This window comes from Impatiens glandulifera, chromosome 2 (assembly GCF_907164915.1).
Source record: "Impatiens glandulifera chromosome 2, dImpGla2.1, whole genome shotgun sequence".
NCBI classification, from domain to species: Eukaryota; Viridiplantae; Streptophyta; class Magnoliopsida; order Ericales; family Balsaminaceae; genus Impatiens; species Impatiens glandulifera.
This window is the reverse complement of record NC_061863.1, coordinates 54,764,791-54,788,365: the sequence shown is the minus strand read 5'-3', so window position 1 is coordinate 54,788,365 and position 23,575 is coordinate 54,764,791. Positions and strand designations below refer to the sequence as shown.

The 23,575-nt window shown below is 29.0% G+C and overlaps 3 protein-coding genes across 3 annotated transcripts; all 3 read left to right on the top strand.

Annotated features, from left to right (window-relative positions):
* The first annotated feature begins 1,588 nt into the window (after positions 1-1,588).
* Positions 1,589-5,471, top strand: LOC124927310 (putative lipase ROG1). Its single transcript, XM_047467708.1, has 9 exons — positions 1,589-2,016; positions 2,911-2,978; positions 3,066-3,546; positions 3,778-3,833; positions 3,939-3,991; positions 4,067-4,211; positions 4,283-4,380; positions 4,588-4,694; positions 5,360-5,471. Exons 1-8 carry the CDS (start codon positions 1,742-1,744, stop codon positions 4,657-4,659), a joined length of 1,248 nt encoding a protein of 415 aa, XP_047323664.1. The 5' UTR covers positions 1,589-1,741; the 3' UTR covers positions 4,660-4,694; positions 5,360-5,471.
* An 8,560-nt stretch (positions 5,472-14,031) lies between these two features.
* On the top strand, positions 14,032-15,744 carry LOC124927344 (lipid droplet phospholipase 1-like). The gene is made up of 6 exons (XM_047467749.1): positions 14,032-14,527; positions 14,775-14,830; positions 14,932-14,984; positions 15,060-15,204; positions 15,280-15,377; positions 15,537-15,744. The coding sequence occupies exons 1-6, from the start codon at positions 14,067-14,069 to the stop codon at positions 15,606-15,608; spliced, it is 885 nt and encodes a 294-aa protein (XP_047323705.1). The 5' UTR covers positions 14,032-14,066; the 3' UTR covers positions 15,609-15,744.
* A 5,909-nt stretch (positions 15,745-21,653) lies between these two features.
* On the top strand, positions 21,654-22,232 carry LOC124927842 (60S ribosomal protein L35a-3-like). The gene is made up of 4 exons (XM_047468326.1): positions 21,654-21,685; positions 21,761-21,796; positions 21,882-22,110; positions 22,191-22,232. The coding sequence occupies exons 1-4, from the start codon at positions 21,654-21,656 to the stop codon at positions 22,230-22,232; spliced, it is 339 nt and encodes a 112-aa protein (XP_047324282.1).
* Positions 22,233-23,575: the final 1,343 nt, after the last annotated feature.

The following is a 23,575-nucleotide window of genomic DNA, read 5'->3' as shown; positions in this document are numbered from 1 at the left end:
TCAACTGGGATAAATGTCGGTTCTATATTGTTATAAATGATTTTATTGGCTTATAAAATTAACTACTATATTTAAATAAATAGACAAACATATACTAATAGTAATAGTAACTCCCTTCATCATTATTTATTTTCTTGACAAACATACAATTAAAGATATTTTTTATTTATTTATTAATTTGACTGATTTCTCCATTATCTCAACTTTAATGTTTTTCTGACTTGAATCTACAGCATCTTCTAGAGGCAACATGCAGCATTGATATTGAAAGCAAGTTCCCACATAATTAATTCATGAGTAAAACTTCAACCAAAGATTTTTATTGATTCTTATGATTTTTTCAATTTAATAATTAATTGATATTTATATTTATTGCTGCATCTAGAAACTAACCCATTTAAATTTATTTTATAAAAATAATAAATAAAAAGTCAAAAAAGGTATCATGAAGAAAATTAAAAGCATAGAAAACAGCTGCTGCAAGCTCTGCAAACCCCCCACCAATGACAGTGAAAGTCCATATCTAGACACTTTCAAGGTTCTTTATTACAGAAATACCACATGAAGTAAGCCCATGGCCAGGGGTGATATTGAGATTTACTCTGATATTTTAAATATGGTCGGCATTAGAGAAAAGAGAAATTAATACAGTACAAGCAATGTGTACGGTGTAACGCATTTCCCCAGATCTAATTAACTTATATATTATTATTGTCACTTTTCTATACATTATATACGTAAAGCAAAACTATTAAGGAATATTAATTCATTATAATCTAGAATTCAATTTAAATAATAATCCTGAAAATAAGTTTTATACTAAATTAATTACATAATAATCTTTGTAATCTTTATAAATATGTAAAACTCTTAATTAATAGTAGTCCTAAGAATTTGACTGCCCTAACTATCTAAAAAAAAATGCTACAAAAATTTAGCTGCCTAATTTTAATTAATTTTTTTCTTAATTTTTTTAGAATTGAATCTGTAACCAAATAAATTTATTTATTTTGTATCCTCAATAACTCATATATTCATGATCATGACTTTTAGTTTCACAGTCAAACCACCATTTTTGCATGTATGAAACTCAAACATATCACCTCACTTATATAAAATTTTAAACTTTATAACTAAGCTAAATAATTTTTAAAGTAAAAGCCTACATTATGATATAATAATAATTGTGATCATGATTAAAATAATAATCTTATATATAAACAAATTGTTATCACTCTAATTAAAATTTAAAATATATACATATATATATATATATGCTATATGCATACCATTTCTTTTTAATACAGGCACAATATTCTTTAGATTCATTTCAAAGTCAAACAATCCATAAAGTCATGCTCGCCATGAAAAATATTAATGTAATCTGATTTATATTCATCGTATTTATTTGTATATTAAAATTGAACTTAATGAGACCAGTAATTATTTGTATCAAAAAGGTATATTAAATTAATTATTAATATTAACGTTTAAATAAAAAAGAAAACAATGTATAGTGGGGGCGCCGGTCCCAATTTGGTAACCAACATGACATATAACTACATAAACCGTCCAAGACTCTCTCTCCTCTTTTTTCTTCTTCATCTCTACTTTGACCGGAGGCTTCATTTTCTCTCACTAGATTCTCCGACGACCATATATATATACTCGATCGAGCTGTCAACTAACTCTGTATGAATCGATCGAGCATAAGTTTAATTATAGAACGCAGAAATCGGTAATGGGTTCGGGAGAGGTGCGAATCAGTCCGAGTACAGAGGCTTTAACCGATGACGGAGCTCCGGCGAAGATCGGGATGACGAAATCGAGCAAGCTAATGAAGACCCGGATTTCGTCTCTGTCTAAATTCGGTTGTTTCAGATCGGATTATGGCGTTCCGACAGTCGAGAGATCGGACATCTATGGAAATCTAGACATGGAGTCTGCATCCGCCGGCGCCGGAAATAATCGCCGGCCGACTCATCTTGTTGTTATGGTGAATGGGATTATTGGAAGGTACCATATATTTAATATTTAATTTTGTTTATAAACGATTTTACATATATATTTTGAGTGTCACTAATTCCCGCGAGTTAGTCGAGGAACTCGATTGAGTTAGTGGAGGAACTTGATTGACTAAAACCTTTTGTTATTACATCTAATGAAAATAAAACACCTAACGAAAATCAAATTGGATAATATGTTAGATTGATTTGCTTAATAAAATGGTAATTAGACAAAGTTATGTTTGCCTTAGGGCATAGTGTGTTTTTTCTTTTCTGTTTTCAATAAAGTCTCAATCTGAATGTGTTAAGATAAAAGTGTGAACTATCTCAATCTTACAAAGAAAAAAAAAAGATTAATTAATAAGTAGGAATTAGGTGTCATGTGATAAATATGATAACTTTTTTCACTTTAGAAAAATTTAATATTTTATTTTATTTTTATCCCTTTTAATTAATTGATTAACATTTGTGCTCTGTATTATTGAGTGTATATAATAAAAATATACACCGACCCAATATTACTGGAGAGAAAGAACATGATTTATGAAGAAATAAGTGTAATAAATTAATTGATCAAGTGATATGTGAAAACCCTTTGAGCTAGGATTTTTATTTATTCAAAAATAATTTAGACTATTTGAGAGAAAAAACATTGTTTTGAGGATAAAAAGTAGTTTATTTAGATGAAATATATATTTAAAATATTTTGGCCAAACAAATTAAGTAAGGGTAGTTGTTACTTGTTAGCATTTATTTTGTTATATATAATGCATTTTTTCTTAATTAGAATTTACACAATTTAATATATAACACACCAATTAAATGTAGATTTGAATTAAATTAAGTTAACATGGAAAAAAATCAGGTTTAATATTCTTTGCATATCTTTTCTCTTCTTCGACAGTGCTAAAGATTGGAGATATGCTGCTAAACAATTCTTAAAGAAGTACCCAAATGACATTATAGTTCATTGTAAGTTTGAACAAATGTAACAAATTCTATAACAAAATTTATAAAACTCGAGAGTTTACTTTTGTCTCGATTGATTGTGTAATTCAGGTAGTAAACGTAACCACTCGATGCAGACATTCGATGGCGTTGATGTAATGGGGAAGAGATTAGCCGATGAAGTATTGAAGGTAGTAGATTGTTATCCAGACCTCGAGAAGATATCTTTTGTAGGACATTCTCTTGGTGGTCTTATAGCAAGATATGCTGTAGCTAAGCTTTATAAGAAAACCACGACCGAGGAAAATCTCGAAAAGGGGATAATATTTATAGAAGAGGAAGAAGAGAAGGGGACAATTGCGGGTTTGGAGCCTGTGAATTTTATAACGTTTGCAACCCCTCATTTGGGTTGTAGGGGACATAAACAGGCACCAGCATTTTGTGGGTCTTATGCCATGGAGAAGGCTGCGGCTGGTGTATCGGGGATTCTTGGAAAATCGGGAAAACATTTGTTTTTGAACGATGGTCGTCGCCATGGATTGCCTCCTCTCTTAATTCGAATGACGAAAGATAGCGATGATCTCCCATTCATGTAAGTATTATTATTATTATTATTGTTACTAATAGTTCAAATGTCATTTTATTAATAAGAGTTTAAATGTCTAATATTAATTTTTACTATAAGAAAATTATAGTAGCTCAAATAAGAAAATGTATTGAATTAAGAGGTCAAGTTTAGTTTCTATTCCAACTAATAGCACTAGACTCTTTGAGTATGATCTTTTTTGAAGAACATGTCTTTTGATTCATTTCGTCATTGCAGATCTAGTTTGCAGTCTTTCCGGCGTCGGGTTGCTTATGCGAATACACGATTTGATTGTATCCTCTCTTTTTATATATATATATATAACAAACAAATTTGTCTTTCAAAGTAGAATTTTTTGCAAATGCCTTGTTATACCTTAATCACCTTGTGTCATATAGTTGTCGTGGGTTGGAGTACATCCTCATTGCGGTTGCAGCACGAGCTCCCAAAGGTAAAAACATTAGATTCGTCGTATATTTTTTCGATCTCTGTCGCTAATTTCCTAAATGAGTTTTTTCATTTTTAGCGTCGATCTATGACAAGAAATAAAAATTACCCACACATTTTAGAGGCGACAGAGTCTGTACAAACAGTTGATTATCAAGACAAAACCACATCCTCCCCGACAACATTGGTACAAGTGAAAAGAAGCAAAACAGCCAATATGGAAGGTAAGAGTTAATACAATTTAACTTTGTTAAACTAGTTTAACTCATTTTTTTATGTGTTTTGATAAAAACAGAGGAAATGATGAAAGGTTTGAGTAAGCTAAAGTGGGAAAGGGTAGATGTTGATTTTGGCAGGAGCACACAACGTATAATGGCACATAATACCATTCAGGCAAGCTCTCACTAAAATTAACATAATATTTGGACCATTTTTTTTTGTTCATTCTCATTAATAATTAATTTAATGATGTTAAAAACACAAACAAAACATTCTTGTAAAATATTTGAATTCGATTTTATTAATAAGGTCATGATTGTAGACCATGTTAACTTTATAAAATAAAATTTATAACACTTGTGTTGGATTTTCTTGTTTCAGGTGCAAATTTATTCTTTACATTCCGATGGGGATGATGTGATACAACATATGATCGATAAGTTTATGTTATGAGAGTTCTCTAGTTATTTATTTATCAAGATCTAGTGTTAGACCATCTCCAACCCATAAACCCATTCTTAAACCCAAAATGCAGTAAACGTCACATCAAACAGTAATTTATCTCCAACCCAAAAATTCATTTCCAAACCCAAAAGAATATTCTTAGAATATTCTTTTTTTACACTAACTTTTTAACCTTATTAATATTATCTATATATTTATCAACTTCACATATTTAACCCCAATCTTTTCTTATTCATTTAATAAAATTAATTATATATTAATAATTCATACATAACAAAAATAATTAAATAATACATTTAAATAAACAAACATTATTAATAAAAAAATAAATTTATATGTTTATTCGTAATTATAAAATAAATTAGATAAAATTTTAAATATAATATAATTTAATAATTTAACTATACATTTAAAAATATTATAACTTTTATCTTAAAAAGAAAAAAATAAGTTTAAAGTTTAATTTTGATTATAGATATATAAGGTTATATATAAAAAAATAAAAAGAAAATAGATTGAGGGCCATTTTAAAAAAATGGCCAAAATGGGGGATGAACAGTAAAAACCCAAATATAGGTTGGTTGGAGGAGAGAGAGACATCCAAACGCATTTTGGGTTTGCGAATGGTGTCCGGTTGGAGTGAAAAAGGGCACGCATAATGGGATTTGCGTACCCGTTGGAGTTGCTCTTAGTAAATTTATTATACTGATAATCTTCAAATAAGGAGCAATTTTTTGAGACTGTTTTTATTAAAGGTATAAGAGATTCTGTAATGATCATTACACCAACCAACTTTAAACAAAACAATAAGAAATGAAAAAGCAAAGAAAATTAAGACCCCAAATTTGATTTTGAAGTCTATATATAAATGCCTAAACCTTTCACAACTATTTTACCACTGAAATCAATTGGTCGGTTTCAATCATAAAATGAAATCTACACTATCAATTTGCATTGAATTCATTCAACCGATTGCTGTCAAAATGAAACCATCAAATCTTTTTAAATGTATTTGTATTCAGTTGTCCGGAAGTAATTTTAGAAAATAAAATATATTTTTGAAATTATTATTTGTAAAATGTTCATTATTGTGTTTTTTTATGTGTCACAAACTTAACCTATTTTGTCAAAAAAGTAAATTCACAAAGTTGATTTTATACTTTGAACAAATCCATTGAGATTTATTTATTATATTTTTAATCTAACACTTTTATATATAGAATGCATTTAATCATCTTAAACAGTTTAATTAAAACAATTATAATTTCGATTTAACTAATAAAATCTTACAAATCTGAAGAATTTTAACAATTTTAATTTTAGTAAACTCTCAAAGTATACCATAATAAGTCTTTTAACATATTGGTTTGTTTTTTTAGTCAAAACAATATTTTTATTAAGTAAGAAAAAAAGGTTATAAATACATAATTCAATAACGTTAAAATAAAATTATCAACATTAAAACTAGAGGTTGGAAGAATTGCTGCATTATTTATAAAAAGAAAAAAATTAGATTAATTAAGGTCCAACTGTCGAAATTTTATTAGGCCTTCGGTTATATATTCTAACAAAAGAGAACTTAAAAAAAAAAAAGTTAATGGAGCATTGAAAATGAAATAAGTACATGTTAAATTGGGATTAGAAATTATTGGATTTGCAGTCCATTTTCTTAAATATTGTATTTTTGGATATAAACTTAGAATTCAATTTTTAAAAAATAATAATATGGATGGTTTAAAAAAATGATATAGAGGAGGTAGATTTTAGTTTGGTAAAAAGTTTAAAAGTTTATAAATATATAGTGGTAAAATTAAAAATATTTTATTATTTAAATTAATGAATTAAGTGATTTGATAAATAAAAAATAAAATAATATTTAACTGGGTTAAGTTATTTTTAACCGTTCTTTAATTTGTGATAATCAAGTTATTAGATATATCTAATATAAAAGTTGTTTATTATGGGCAAGCATGCAAAAAAACGGGATTAATCCGCGATTAATCGGAAATCGGAAAAAAACGTTTCGTTTTTTCTAAAAATCGGTCAACGGCCTGGTCAACGGTCAACCTGATTAAATTGGGTTTGACCCGATAGTTTAAGGGCTTATTTCAAAATAATCTTTTACTTGAAGGGCTTATTTCAAATCATCAATCTCTTGAAAACCCACTCTTTAGGTTACTCTACCATTTGTGGACGTGTTTTAGACTTTTTAGACTTTAGTTTATAACTTTATATGCTTTTGGACGATAATTTTAATATCCAACGTGACTCTGTATGAATTTGGGTGTGTTTTTATGAATGAAATTTACTAATTTAGTATTATTCTTAAAAAATAATGAGTTTAGGCTAAAAACGATTAATTCGATTAATTTCGATTAATCCCGATTAATCCAATTAATCATTAATCCGTGTATGTCGATTAATGTCCGATTACCGATTACTGCAACCTTGATTATGGGTGAGACTTTTTTAAATAATCTCAACAAACAAGTTTTCTAATTGGACGGTGTAGGCAAATTAGTTGAATTATTTTATGGGTGAGACTTTTTCTTTCTATCAAATATTATAATATAAGAATATAACATCATGACAATTTTATAATTCAGTTTTTAATCTATGTAAATTTTTTATAGTAATAATTTGGTACAATAATTTTATTTAAAAATTTAATTTAAAATTAATAATTAAACACATTTTGAGTTAAGAGTAATTTTTCTTTTACCTTTCCTTTAAGAGTTTAATCATATAATCTCACCATTTTTTTCATCACATTTTAATATTTTTTTATTTATTCTTTATCATTTAATCTCTTCTTATTTCCTTTTTTATATATTTATATAAAATTGTTATATTAGTAATAATAATATATATATATATAATAAATTTATCAAATATTTGTGTGTAAAAAAATAAAGAAGTTGATATATATATATATATATATATATATTATATTTTGAGAAAAAATTGAATGATTAGATTTTAAATAAAAAACTCAAATCAAACTAGATGGTGGTGCATATTCTAACACAAAAAATAGTCAAGGAGACTAGGAAGTGAGTGATTTTCTTGAAAAAACAATTTTTGCAATAATAATTAAAAAAAAGTTATGTTTATTTAAAAATTAGTATGTATTATTATTATTATTATTATTATTATATAATTGAAAATTTGTAAAATAAAATAAAAAAAATAAATTTTTTTTTATGTTTTATATGATAAAAAAATGTATGATTGAATTAGTTAAAATTTTAAATAATAAAAAATAGATTAAAAAAGTTATTTTTTGATAATTTTTTAAATTAAACAAATAATCATTTTTTAATAAATATAAATGATTTAAGTTTTTAACAAAAACAAAAAACAATGTTAATAAATAAACTCATTTATTATGTGTATGTTATCGGTACAAATTGAAAAATAAATATAATATTTGAAATTAAAATAAATTAAAACATGGATAAAATATCATATAATAATTTTTTATTAAAATATTTAATAATAATATCTTCAAATTTTAAATGATCGTTCGGTAGAGTCCATCGGGAAGTTAATCGTTTATCTCTCGAGTAATTAAGAGTTTGATAACTATTTAATAACGTTTTTGTTTTCTTTTATTTCGTTTTTTTAGGTGTGTTTAGAAGGGTGTATAATTTAATAGATATATATATATATATATTGTTTATAATTATTTTTTATACTTACAAAAATTATAACATATTTATATTAAGTGAAGTTTTATTATAGTAAAATCATTAAAAAAAATCAAAATATTATATATATATATATATATATATATATATATATATATATAATAAATTAAGATGATTTACTATTTTAGCTTTTATTAAATAAATATTTTTAAATTTAAATTTAAATAAATAAATATTATATTAATTATTAAATAATATTATAAATATATAAAATAAATAAGGCTTTAAGTTTATACACCATTAACAACAGTTAAATAAACATATGCTAATAAGCTCAATATGTTTGTGTCATTAAGCTGAATCAAACTTACTCAAATTATTACAAAATATTAATAATTAAACTTTTTCAAAAAGAAAAATTATAATTAAATTTAAATATTTTTAATTAATAAGTTAAATGATATAATCAATAATAAATAATAATAAAATAATTATGTTAAATTATTTAATAAATCCCATATGTGAATATGTGAAGAAGGTCAAAGAGGAGTAGAGGACCAAGACTAATCAATCGATTAGCTGGACTTAACTTAATATTTTGTTATTATTTTAATACTTCAATCTTTTATTTACCCGTGATTAATGATATTCCTAAATTGTAAGATTCAAATAGTAGATGGCCAATTTATAAATATTTTTAAATACTTGGTCAATTTATTATATTTATTCAAAATGTGACTGCTTCTGGAATCTGGATTAATAGTCCCTTTCATGTTAATATTTAATTACTTAAGCATAATTAGTTAATTATTGTGACGTGTTTGAAAAAAAAACAAAAAAAAACATTGTAAGACGAAGAAAAAGTGAAAGCCGCCTTCTCAATAGTGCAAGACAAACTCTATTTTCTTGATAACTTTCGATTTCTAGAAATACTGATGTTATAATATATAATAATTTACATTCTAACAACCGCTGCTAATAGAAAATTGTCCGCCAATAAATTAATTTGGATGGAACTTTCATAATTTCTTCATTGATCTTTACAATCTTAGGTTTGAAATTTATGCCCATTATTTTTGTTAGAACATGAGAAGAAATTATATGGAATTAGATACTCTACTACGTTACATTAAATTATAATATAATATAATAATGATATTATCATAATTTATGATAATATCTTATATATATATTATCTTATATTCTAATATTTCTTTTCAAACTAAAGATGAAAAATATTTGAACAGTTTAAAGTTAAAGATTAGATATTAAAATGTTGATAATGTATTTTTCAAGCTTCATAAACTCTTGAGCTTCATCTAGTTATAGAATAACAGTGTGTTGACTGATAAACCAATGAAGAGATAGAATCCCATGACATTGAATGCTGGGGTGAAAAAAAACAACCGAATGAACTTCAAAGTTACTCACGAGTCTCGAAATCCATCCAATGACGGGATGACATTGTGTTGCATTAAAAAAAACTAGCGAAGAAGGTAAAATCTTATGAGAATAGAATGCTGGGTGAAACAACACTTGTAAAACTCATTCTAACGAGAGAATGACAGTGTGTTGACTAAATAATTAGTAAAAATCACTAATAATTGAATTAACACCAATAAAAATATTAGCATTTATTACTGGGATAAAATAACAACTGAAAACAAAACTCAGAAAATATGATTACCGAAAAAAATAAAAACAAGAGAATTATTAAAGAAAAAAATATTAATAATAAATATAATCATAATAATAATAATTATAGTTCTATTGATGAAGATAACGGAAAACTAAATTTGTAGTTTAAGAACAAAAGTTTGACTCTAATACCATGTTAGAAGATTAATTGAAAAAAATAATAATATTATTTATCTTTATTCAATATAATAAAGATATTTATACTTAAATTACATTAATAATATAAAAAAAAATATAATATAATATATTAAAATATTAATAATATATCAGCATAATATATTATTATATTATATACTAACAATTTTATTAATTACATATATTTTTTTCCATAGTCTATTTGAAGTTTCTAGGTGGTGTTAGGACAATATTGTTATTAATATTATGATAATTGAATAACAAAAATTGCTTATTAAAAAGAGTTGTCCAGTACTCCAATGTGTTTGTTCATTGATTCAGTCTCATGATTTGGACTAGGCAATGCCACTATTGGGCTGCCCCATATATATTAATTTTTTTAAATCTAATTTAATAAATATCCCACGTCCATAAGTTATTTTCTTCACTTAGTAGATAAATATTTGTAACCTATTAGGTAAATTTAGCCTATTAGGTTTACTAATTATTATTAACTTTTTTTTAGTCTGCACACTTACGCTAGAACAGTCTGAGACTAGGCTCACATACATAATTTTATTTGATTCTCAATATTCAACCTCATAATCTTCCCAATTTATACACCAACACGAGACTTAATTATTGTTTTCGGATTAACTCTAATATCATTTGTAATGCTCGCTCCGAACATGTGGTCTGCGATACTTGAGAGAAAAATATAATATAAATAGACAATTATTTAGTCAAATAAGATATTTTTCTAATTATTTAAAATGAATGATCAATAACTAGTATTTATAAATTTACTGATTTCTCCATTCTCTTAACTTTATTAATATTTGTTTGACTTGAATCTACAGCATCTTGTAGAGGCATATGGACAACATGCAGCACCGATATTGAAAGCAAGTTCCCATAATTGATTGATGAGTAAAACTTCAACCAAAGATTTTATTGATTTTTTCCATTTAATAATTAATTGATATTTATATTTATTGCTGCATCTAGAAACTAACCTATTTAAAATTATTTTATAAAAATAATAAATAAAAAGTCAAAAAAGTATCATGAAGAAAATTAATTAAAAGCATGTATAGAAAACAGCTGCTGCAAGCTCTGCAATCCCCCACCAATGACAGTGAAAGTCCATATCTAGACACTTCAAGGTTCTTTATTACAGAAATACCACATGAGAAGTAAACCCATGGCGGCCAGGGACCAGGGTGATATCGAGATTTTACTCAGTTATTTTATGTAAAGAGAAAATAATACAGTACAAGTAATGTGTACGATGTAAACGCATTTCCCCATATCTTAACTTAATGTTAATTTTCTTCATTATATATTTAACTAAGATACATAATGATGTTATATTTTTATGTAATTAAGACCGAATAATTTTCATATGATAAAAGATACCTAATAATATTGTACATTTTCTTTATTTAAATAAGTGCAAAAAAATATAAAAGTCTTTCAATTATCCTTCTATATGTTTAGAAGAATTACATAATATATTTTGAATTTCATTTTCAAATTTTTGGTGGGTTTACAACCCATTAATTAAACTTTTATCATGTTAGTAAATCTAAAATTTATTTCATTTAGTTTATATAAATAGCAAGATCATTTTATACCATTTCAAAGACAAAAAAACAAAAAACAAAAACTTTGCATTCCTAATATCTTTTAAATGAAATTTAGTATCAATAATTATATGTTTAATCTTTTTTTTATCTCTTCACAGACATTTACCAATCATATTCACATCATTTTGTTTAAAATATTAACGAGTGACCGGTCATTATTTGCATTAAAAAGGTGTATTTAATTAATTATTAATATAAATAAATATTAACGTTTAAACAAAAAAAAAAGAAAACAATGTACAGTGGGGACGCCGGTCCCAATTTGGTAACCAACGTGACATATAACTAACTACATAAACCCTCCAAGTCTCTCTCTCAGTCTCTCTCCTCTTTCTTCTTCTTCTTCACTTTGACCGACGGCTTCATTTTCTCTCACTAGATTCTCCGATGAACCACTGTAAACTCTGTATGACTGGATCGAGCATAAGTTTAATTACATAACCCAGAAATCGGTAATGGCTTCGGGAGAGGTGCGAATCAGTCCGCGTACAGAGGGTTTAACCGGAGAGAGAGCTCCGGGGAAGAATTCGAATGGAGGAGAGATCGGGATGATGATGAAGAAGAAGAAGACCCGGCTTTCGTCTCTGTCTAAATTTGGTTGTTTCAGATCGGATTATGGAGTTCCGACCGTCGAGAAGTCGGACGTCAATGAAAATCTAGACATGGAGTCTGCAGCCGCCGGCGCCGGAAAGAATTACCGGCCGAATCATCTTGTAGTTATGGTGAATGGGATCACCGGAAGGTAAAATTTAGAATTTAATTTTACACCTACTCAAAATTGAATTGGATCATATGTTAAATTGATGTGATTTCGTGATATAAAGAGTGAACATGATTTAAGGAGAAATAAGTGTAATAAATTAATTGATGATCAAGTCATATGTGAAAACTCTTTGAGTTAGGATTTTTATTTATTTTAAAGAAAAAAATTGTTTTGAGGATAAAAAGTAGTTTCTTTAGATAAAATCAAACATATTTTTCCCAAACAACATAAAGTATAAAGTAGGGGAGTGGTTGTTACTTGTTAGCATTTATTTTATCATATATAATAAAATAATTTATAATTTATACATCTTAATTTATAAAGCAGTTTAGGATTTGTGAAAAGAATGAATATTATTGATATTTATTAAAAATATTAATCAATCTTATTCTTATGGATAATGTTTAAATTCATAAAAGAGAAATTATTAATATTTTTTTAATTGAAATTAGAATTAATATCTTGATTTTATTTTTATTATATTTTGTTTAATTAAAAATATAAAATATTATTAATTTTAAATAATTTTGTACAATATAATTTAATAAAATATAACATTTAATAAAATATAATGTTAATTTTATAACATTATTTTTATGAAATATAGTTGAATTTTTCAAATTTTTACTAATTAATTATAAATAAAAATTATTTATCCTAAGACAAAGTTTTTAAAATGTTATATATTAATAATAGATTAAATTAAATATAACAAATTTTACTCAATATTGTATACTATAACGTGATATAATTTTTGTATTAACAATTTTTATTAAAATATTTTATATTTAATTTTTCTAATATTTTTTAAATATATTTTTTATATAAAATTGTTTATTTATTTTTAAGTTTTTATATTTGAATTAATTTATTATAATTTTATTATTAATATATAATTATATTATTTTTAGTTATTGTAATTATTATTAAAATTTTATTTTATTTTAATTTAAATAATTCATTAATATTATTTAAATAATTAAATAACTTTTTTTTAATAAAAAAGTTAAAAATATATTAAGTGGACCAACAAATGAGATTCATTAATGAATGATGGTGAATATCCGATAATCAAATTTATTATATATTCAAACTCATCAATTAAACACCTAATTTTATTCCTCATCGGATAATCAAATCAATATTTTAGATTCAAATTCATTAACTAAATAGCTCATTTTATTCCTTTTTTCATGCTTGAGTAACAAAATTCACATACTCAATCTAAACAACAATTAAATGTAGATTTGAATTAATTCTTGTAAATCTATTAATCATTTAAATTAAGTAAACTTGAAAAAAAAACAGGTTTAATAGTTTTTACATATATTATTTTCTCTTATTCGGCAGTGCTAAAGATTGGAGATATGCTGCTAAACAATTCTTAAAGAAGTACCCAAATGACATTATAGTCCATTGTAAGTTTGAACAAATGTAACGAATTCTATTACAAAATTTATAAAACTCGAGAGTTTACTTTTGTCTCGATTGTGTAAATCAGGTAGTAAACGTAACCACTCGATGCAAACATTCGATGGCGTTGATGTAATGGGGAAGAGATTAGCCGATGAAGTATTGAAGGTAGTAGATTGTTATCCAGACCTCGAGAAGATATCTTTTGTAGGACATTCTCTTGGCGGTCTTATAGCAAGATATGCTGTAGCTAAGCTTTATAAGAAAACCACGACCGAGGAAAATCACGAAAAGGGAATAATATTTATAGAAGAGGAAGAAGCGAAGGGGACAATTGCGGGTTTGGAGCCTGTGAATTTTATAACGGTTGCAACCCCTCATTTGGGTTGTAGGGGACATAAACAGGCACCAGCATTTTGTGGCTCTTATGCCATGGAGAAGGCTGCGGCTGGTGTATCGGGGATTCTTGGAAGATCGGGAAAACATTTGTTTTTGAACGATGGTCGTCGCCATGGATTGCCTCCTCTCTTAATTCGAATGACGAAAGATAGCGATGATCTCCCATTCATGTAAGTATTATTATTATTATTGTTACTAATAGTTCAAATGTCATTTTATTAATAAGAGTTTAAATGTTTAATATTCAATTTTTACTATAAAAAACCCAAGTTTTAGAAAAAATAAATAGTAGCTTAAATAAGAAAATGTATTGAATTAAGAGGTCAAGTCTAGTTTCGATTCCAACTAATAGCACTTGACTATTTCAGTATGATTTTTTTTGAAGAACATGTCTTTTGATTCATTTTGTCATTGCAGATCTAGTTTGCAGTCTTTCCGGCGTCGGGTTGCTTATGCGAATACACGATTTGATTGTATCCTCTCTTTTTATATATATATAACAAACAAATTTGTCTTTCAAAATAGAATTTTTTGCAAATGCCTTGTTATACCTTAATCACCTTGTGTCATATAGTTGTCGTGGGTTGGAGTACATCCTCATTGCGATTGCAGCACGAGCTCCCCAAGGTAAAAACATTAGATTCGTCGTATATTTTTTCGATCTCTGTCGCTAATTTCCTAAATGAGTTTTTTCTTTTTTAGCGTCGATCTATGATAAGAAACGAAAATTACCCACACATTTTAGAGACGACAGATTCAATACAAACGGTTGATTATCAAGACAAAACCACATCCTCCCCGACAACATTGGTACAAGTGAAAAGAAGCAAAACAGCCAATATGGAAGGTAAGAGTTGAAACAATTCAACTTTGTTAAACTAGTTTAACTCATTTTATTTTTAATGTGTTTTGATAAAAACAGAGGAAATGATGAAAGGTTTGAGTAAGCTAAGGTGGGAAAGGGTAGATGTGGACTTTGGCAGGAGCACACAACGTATAATGGCACATAATACCATTCAGGCAAGCTCTCACTAAGATTATTTGAGCAAGGTTTTGCGGGATAAAATGTTTCGATTTCGAAACTTATTAATAATGTCATAAGTTGAACTAAGATTATAACGTCATGTTTACTTTCTAAAATAAAAAATGTAACGTTGATGTTATATTTTCTTTTTTCAGGTACAAATTTATTCTTTACAATCTGATGGGGCTGATGTAATACAACATATGATTGATAACTTTATGTTATGAGTGATCTAGGTGTTTCCTTATCAAGAGATGGAGCAAATATTGTTTGTAAATTTATTATATTCATAACCTTCAAATAAGGTGTAATTTTTTTAAGACTATTTTTAAAGGTACAATAAATTATGTAATGATTTAACAAGATAATACCAGCCTTAGACAAAGACTATACATATGTTAAATTACAATAAGAAATTAACAAAGAAAATTAAATATAAACATTGAGATTTATTTATTATCTCTTTTTATATATATATATATATATATATATATATATATATATATATATATATATATATATATATATATATATATATATATAGATATAGAAAAATGATAGAGAGCGCGATTTGACTGAGAGAGCGATGCCTACGTGGTGGTACGTGGGTTGACAGGTAGAATATTCTCTGTCATATTATTAATTATTTTCTCTCTTCTATTATTAATTATTTTCTCTTTCTTCTTATTAAATAATTTCTATCCTATAAAATAATAAAAAAAAAGAAAAAAGAGGTCATAAAAAATAAATAAAAAATATTTAATAAATAAATGAATTGAAAAATCATAAAAATAAAATAAAAATAAAAAAGATAAATTCATAATTCAACTAATCAGATATTTATTAGGATTTAGGATTTAAAATTTAGTATTTATGATTTAGGGTTAGAGTTCAGGGTTTAAGATTTAGAGTTTAGGGTTTAAGGTTTAGGGTTTAGAATTTATTTAAATATATTATTAAAATATTTAATGTGAGAGTTTGTTGTAAATTATTGAGTTATTTTAACCGTTAAATAATAAATATCAAATAAATGAGTAAAATAATAATCGTGAGAATATGGATAAATGAAATAAATTAATTTGTAGAGATAGAGAGATAAATTATTTAATAAGAGGAGAGAGAATATTCTACAAATGTGTTTTAATTATTATTATATTTTTATTTATTTATTAATTCCACCTGTCGGCCCACGTATACCATCGCTATCCCAGTCGCTATCATTTCTCGTATATATATATATATATAATGCATTTAAATTGGGCCCATTATATATAATGCATTTAAATTGGGCCCATTTCGAACTTTGAAAAAATAAAATTGTTGATGGATTAAAATCTGTTTGGATGTGAAGGCTTCTGGAATTTGGACCAGATGCGAAAACGCTTCCTTAAAAAAAAAAATGGGCGCTTCTTTATATTGTTTTATGGGATAAATGTATTAGATTCAAATTTATTTATTAAATTATAAAACTTTATTTGTATATAAACCTGAACAAATGTGATAAATTCAGACAAACTTTGTTATTTTTTGTTTAATAATTATATAATTATTAAAAAATATTAATCCACTTCAGATATCTGATATTAAATATATAATTTTTTAATCCAACTCATGTATACATGTTCATCATTCATTACCCAGAGTCAAATCTAATTCTCCTCCTGTTCCGACTCAGAGTTCAGTCACTGCATACCGATATGTATTAAAAACATATATATTTAATACATGAAAAAATGTCGTGGATTAAAAATTAATTATTATTATACAGTTGTCAAAAGTTGTCACCGTTAACTTTATATATACATATATAAAATTTTGCAATTTAATATACAAATTTATCGATCACTCTCACTTTGTGCATAAAATTGATATTTCTCCAATAATTTTATTATTTTTGAATTTAAAAATTATCCTGAAATTATTGCCAAGAATCCATAAAACCCACCAAACTAGAACGAACGGTCAGTTACAACCAAAATTCCCAAGGTTAAAATTGGGTTCTTAGCCTTTTTAAGCTAATATTTGAGTTTTGAGTTTTTTTTTTAATATAAAACTAAGTTTTTTTTTTGGTTTGTAACAATAATGTGAATCAACATTGATGGATAATTAATTTTTATTTTTATATTGTTATTGCTAGAACGAATATGTTTTTTAACACAACGAATAATTTTTTGTATATCGTTATCAACTCTGATGGATTCTGGTAACGAATATTTGAATCAGAGTGATGCACTTTTATTATAACTCAATTAGTTTCTTGAGTTTTTTCATGGAGCTCAATAAATCTCCTAAAATCATTATTGATGGTCCGACATGACTAAGAAAATCATGGTTTCACATATTCGTTGGCATTACAAACAATCGATCGAATCCATGTATCATCTCTATCTACGTGGATATTTGGATATATTTAGGCACGATAATTTGTGGATTCTTAATATTAATTGATCGAGCATCATCGAGTCGTCGAGTTCCTTACTTGACTAGCTAACAATTTAATATATTTATCGATTGTCATGATAAATGTTGTTTTAAATTTATTCCATATAGCAATATATCCTCCTCGAGAATTAAAGAGATACCATAAGACTCGTCTTGATTAGGTCCGGGCCCGAAACTCCCTTAATATCTTTAATTGGATCAAGTCTACCTACATCGCTTTTTTTCGTTCTTTATTTTTTAGATAGCTACAATTCAGGAGCGTGCCTTTTGAAAGTTCAAAAGATTTGGGTCTGATATGAATCATCTTTGTTTAGTCTACTCAAACAGTTTGCCCTCGATGCCTACCACACCTGCAAATGTCCGAGCTTCGGGCACATGAGGTATCGATTGCACCACTTTAGGCGGAGTTTAATGTCTAAGTTGTGTTCCAACTAGAGTCATCTCTCCTTTGGTTGTGGAAACGTAGTCTAGTCGAGAATTGACCCTTTTCTAGAACCAACCTCCTTACACCCGGACGCATGAGGGTGTTGAGAAAGTTGATTGAAAACTGATGGTCGTTGTGACCCTTTGACTGATCTCCCCATTCCTCTCACAATGTTCAATGTAATTTTATCCCCAAAACTCACCTGAAGTTGTTTGTCCACCAATTGGACTATACGAACTCGCTTGTTCGTAAAAAGTCAGCATTCCTTATGAACAGTTAGGCATTGAATATAGGTCTCCAATAATATATATATATATATAAGGATGCTTAATTATTTTATTTTAGGGTGAACATCACGCGCTCACCTAAATGAATGGGTAGAAACTCTAAAAGAAAGAAACGGGTAGAAATATAGGATCTTGCTCCCACCTTTTAACCTAGCCATTAACATATTCTCTCTCTGCGACCTTTCAAAATTTCCGTTTACTGTTTACAAAAAGATATCAGAGCAAGCTCGGCCATGACAGATGCTCGCAATGAAGTAATCTCTGTTCTATTACAACCAGGTGAGTTCTGCTTCTTCGCGGGTCACTGATTTTCCTTTCGATCTGATCGAGTGTTAAACGATATCCCCGAACACCGCCTGTTTTACCTGACGGATTGCGACTCTTCATCATGCAATGAAGTAATCTCTGTTCTATTACAACCAGGTGAGTTCTACTTCTTCGTCGGTCACTGATTTTCCTTTCGATCTGATCGATTGTTAAACGATATCCCCGAACACCACCTGTTTTACCTGACGGATTGCGACTCTTCATCATGCAATGAAGTAATCTCTGTTCTATTACAACCAGGTGAGTTCTGCTTCTTCGTCGGTCACTGATTTTCCTTTCGATCTGATCGATTGTTAAACGATATCCCCGAACACCGCCTATTTTACCTGACGGATTGCGACTCTTCATCATGCAATGAAGTAATCTCTGTTCTATTACAACCAGGTGAGTTCTGCTTCTTCGTCGGTCACTGATTTTCCTTTCGATCTGATCGATTGTTAAACGATATCCCCGAACACCACCTGTTTTACCTGACGGATTGCGACTCTTCATCATGCAATGAAGTAATCTCTGTTCTATTACAACCAGGTGAGTTCTACTTCTTCGTCGGTCACTGATTTTCCTTTCGATCTGATCGATTGTTAAACGATATCCCCGAACACCGCCTATTTTACCTGACGGATTGCAACTCTTCATCATGCAATGAAGTAATCTCTGTTCTATTACAACCAGGTGAGTTCTGCTTCTTCGTCGGTCACTGATTTTCCTTTCGATCTGATCGATTGTTAAACGATATCCCCGAACACCGCCTGTTTTAACTGACGGATTGCGACTCTTCATCATTCAATGGTAATCTCTGTTCTATTACAGCCAGGTGAGTTCTGTTTCTTCGTCGGTCACCGATTTTCCTTTCGATCTGATCGATTGTTAAACGATATCCCCGAACACCGCCTGTTTTACCTGACAGATTGCGACTCTTCATCATGCAATGAAGTAATTTCTGTTCTAGTACAACCAGGTGAGTTATGCTTTTTCGTCGGTCACTGATTTTCCTTTCGATCTAATCGATTGTTAAACGATATCCCCGAACACCGCCTATTTTACCTGACGGATTGCGACTCTTCATCATGCAATAAAGTAATCTCTGTTCTATTACAACCAGGTGAGTTCTGCTTCTTCGTCAGTCACTGATTTTCCTTTCGATCTGATCGATTGTTAAACGATATCCCCGAACACCGCCTATTTTACCTGACGGATTGCGACTCTTCATCATGCAATGAAATAATCTCTGTTCTATTACAACCAGGTGAGTTTTGCTTCTTCGTCGGTCACTGATTTTCCTTTCGATTTGATCGATTGTTAAACGATATCCCCGAACACCGCCTATTTTACCTGACGGATTACGACTCTTCATCATGCAATGAAGTAATCTCTGTTCTATTACAACCAGGTGAGTTTTTCTTTTTCGTCGGTCACTGATTTTCCTTTCGATCTGATCGATTGTTAAACGATATCCCTAAACACCGCCTGTTTTACCTAACGGATTGCGACTCTTCATCATGCAATGAAGTAATCTCTGTTCTATTACAACCAGGTGAGTTCTGCTTCTTCGTCGGTCACTGATTTTCCTTTCAATTTGATCGATTGTTAAACGATATCCCCGAACACCGCCTGTTTTACCTGACGGATTGCGACTCTTCATCATGCAATGAAGTAATCTATGTTCTATTACAACCAGGTGAGTTTTTCTTTTTCGTCGGTCACTGATTTTTCCTTTCGATCTGATCGATTGTTAAACGATATCCCCGAACATCGCCTGTTTTACCTGACAGATTGCGACTCTTCATCATGCAATGAAGTAATCTCTGTTCTATTACAACCAGGTGAGTTCTGCTTCTTCGTCGGTCACTGATTTTTCTTTCGATCTGATCGATTGTTAAACGATATCACTGAACACCGCCTGTTTTACCTGACGGATTGCGACTCTTCATCATGCAATGAAGTAATCTCTGTTCTATTACAACCAGGTGAGTTCTACTTCTTCGTCGGTCACTGATTTTCCTTTCGATCTGATCGATTGTTAAACGATATCCCCGAACACTGCCTGTTTTACCTGACGGATTGCGACTCTTCATCATGCAATGAAGTAATCTCTGTTCTATTACAACCAGGTGAGTTCTGCTTCTTCGTCGGTCACTGATTTTCCTTTCGATCTGATCGATTGTTAAACGATATCCCCGAACACCGCCTGTTTTACCTGACGGATGGCGACTCTTCATCATGCAATGAAGTAATCTCTGTTCTATTACAACCAGGTGAGTTCTGCTTCTTCGTCGGTCATTGATTTTCCTTTCGATCTGATCGATTGTTAAACGATATCCCCGAACACCGCCTATTTTACCTGACGGATTGCGACTCTTCATCATGCAATGAAGTAATCTCTGTTCTATTACAACCAGGTGAGTTCTGCTTTTTCGTCGGTCACTGATTTTCCTTTCGATCTGATCGATTGTTAAACGATATCCCCGAACACCGCATGTTTTACCTGATGGATTGCGACTCTTCATCATGCAATGGAGTAATCTCTGTTCTATTACAACCAGTTGAGTTCTGCTTCTTCGTCGGTCACTGATTTTCCTTTCGATCTGATCGATTGTTAAACGATATCCCCGAACACCGCCTGTTTTACCTGACGGATTGCGACTCTTCATCATGCAATGAAGTAATATCTGTTCTATTACAACCAGGTGAGTTCTGCTTCTTCGTCGGTCACTGATTTTCCATTCGATCTGATCGATTGTTAAACGATATCCCCGAACACCGCCTGTTTTACCTAACGGATTGCGACTGCCATGGTGAAGGGGCGTCAAGGAGAAACTATCAGGTAGAAATCTCTTGTCATTTCCATTTCTCTGTCTGTGTTTAAGATGTGGATTTCCTCGCCCTGATTTTGTTTTAGGGTTTATGTGCGAGGCACGATTTTAGGATACAAAAGGTACGACTGATTATCCTCTCTATTTTAGAAATCGTAATATCCTTAAGTTGAATGTATTCATGACTGTTGTATTTATTGGTTTTAGATCGAAGTCAAATCAGTATCCGAGCACTTCATTGTTACAGATCGAGGGAGTTAACACAGAAGAGGAAGTTACATGGTACCAAGGGAAACACATTGCCTATATATACAAGGCCAAGGTGAAGAAGAACGGATCACACTACCGTTGTATTTGGGGGAAGGTCTCACGTCCTCATGGTAACAGTGGAGTTGTTCGAGCTAAGTTCAAGTCTAACCTTCCTCCCAAATCTATGGTAATTACAATTTCGTATCTTTTAGATCATATTGTAATGGTATCGTTATGGTTTACTGATTTGTATTCTTTCTATTATTAGGGGATAGAGTGAGGGTTTACATGTACCCAAGCAATATCTGAGGTGAGTTATCTGTTTAATATGGTTGTTTTTCAATAATATGCATTGCTTCTTGGTGAAAAACTACTTAGTATTAGTTTTTGTTAAATGGTTCTTAAAAACTGACCCTATCTGGTTCTGTGTTTTTTAGCTTTGTTAAGTCTCTCTGAACTTTCTAAAATACTGTTAATTAGAAATTGACAGTTAACCTAGCTCAATTTCCAAATAATACCTTGAATTGAATGATGAACAATAGAACTAGAATGAGAACGACGGGAAGATTACCTTGAATTGAATGTTGAACAATAGAATTAGAATGAGAATGAAGGAGGAAGATAAGAACTCTTAACAATCTAGGAGCATTTGAGAATTATTATCGGGAGAGGAAGGAAACACTACAAGAGTTTTCTACCAATTCATTTCATAACAACAACTAATCTTTATACTATTCTATCTGTAATCGCCACTAACAGCTACTCAAACCAAGGACATTAGCCCTAATTCTTCTCCATCGTAACACTTCCCTACTCCATAATAATTTTTGTTTTTCAAACATTGAGTCATCAAATAGAATGTAAATATAGTTTTAAACATTTTTTTATAAAACACTTCTGGAGATTGGCACTTCACAGAGCGCAATCCTTAAGAAGCAATTCACATTTAATACTTAAGAAGCAATTCACATTTAATACTTAAAATGCAATTCACATTTAATTACTTAAGAAGTCTTATATTAGGCTATGAGTTCCTCATTTTGTTCTTACATGCTTTATTTTGACTTTTTGTTCTTCAAAGTTCTTTATTTGGGTTGTCTTTTTCATTTTTCCTAGAGGATTTCCTGAAAAATAATTATTTGAGTTTCTTTTTTAATCAAAGAGAACTAGTCTGACACTCCAAAACTTATTATTTGAGTTTCTACCTATGGAAGAAATTGTATGTTGGTTAGCTTGAGCATAACCAAATGGTGGAAGTATGTATGTGTACTTCTCTGTTGTCTAATAGGATCAGTTCATTTATTGAATTCTTGAGTTTGCGATAAACATTTAGTTGAATGAAGCACTACACTTAATCAAGATTATGTGGCCTCTCAATCTGAGCATGGTATCATCTTGGCCAAATGAATGCAACAAACATGTCTTAGGGTTAGGTATAGTAAAGGGGAAATGTTCTTGAAGATAGAATAGGCAAAGTAGTCCTCGAGTTATTAGTTAAGATATAAATAGGGCACACTTAGTTGGAGATTCAATTGATATTCTTGATTAAGGTTTTGTAAAAAATATGTGAGGATAGACTTTTATAGTATTATGCATGAAATTGTATGGTTGTATATTGAATTGAAATCAACATATAATTTTTATTTTGTAGA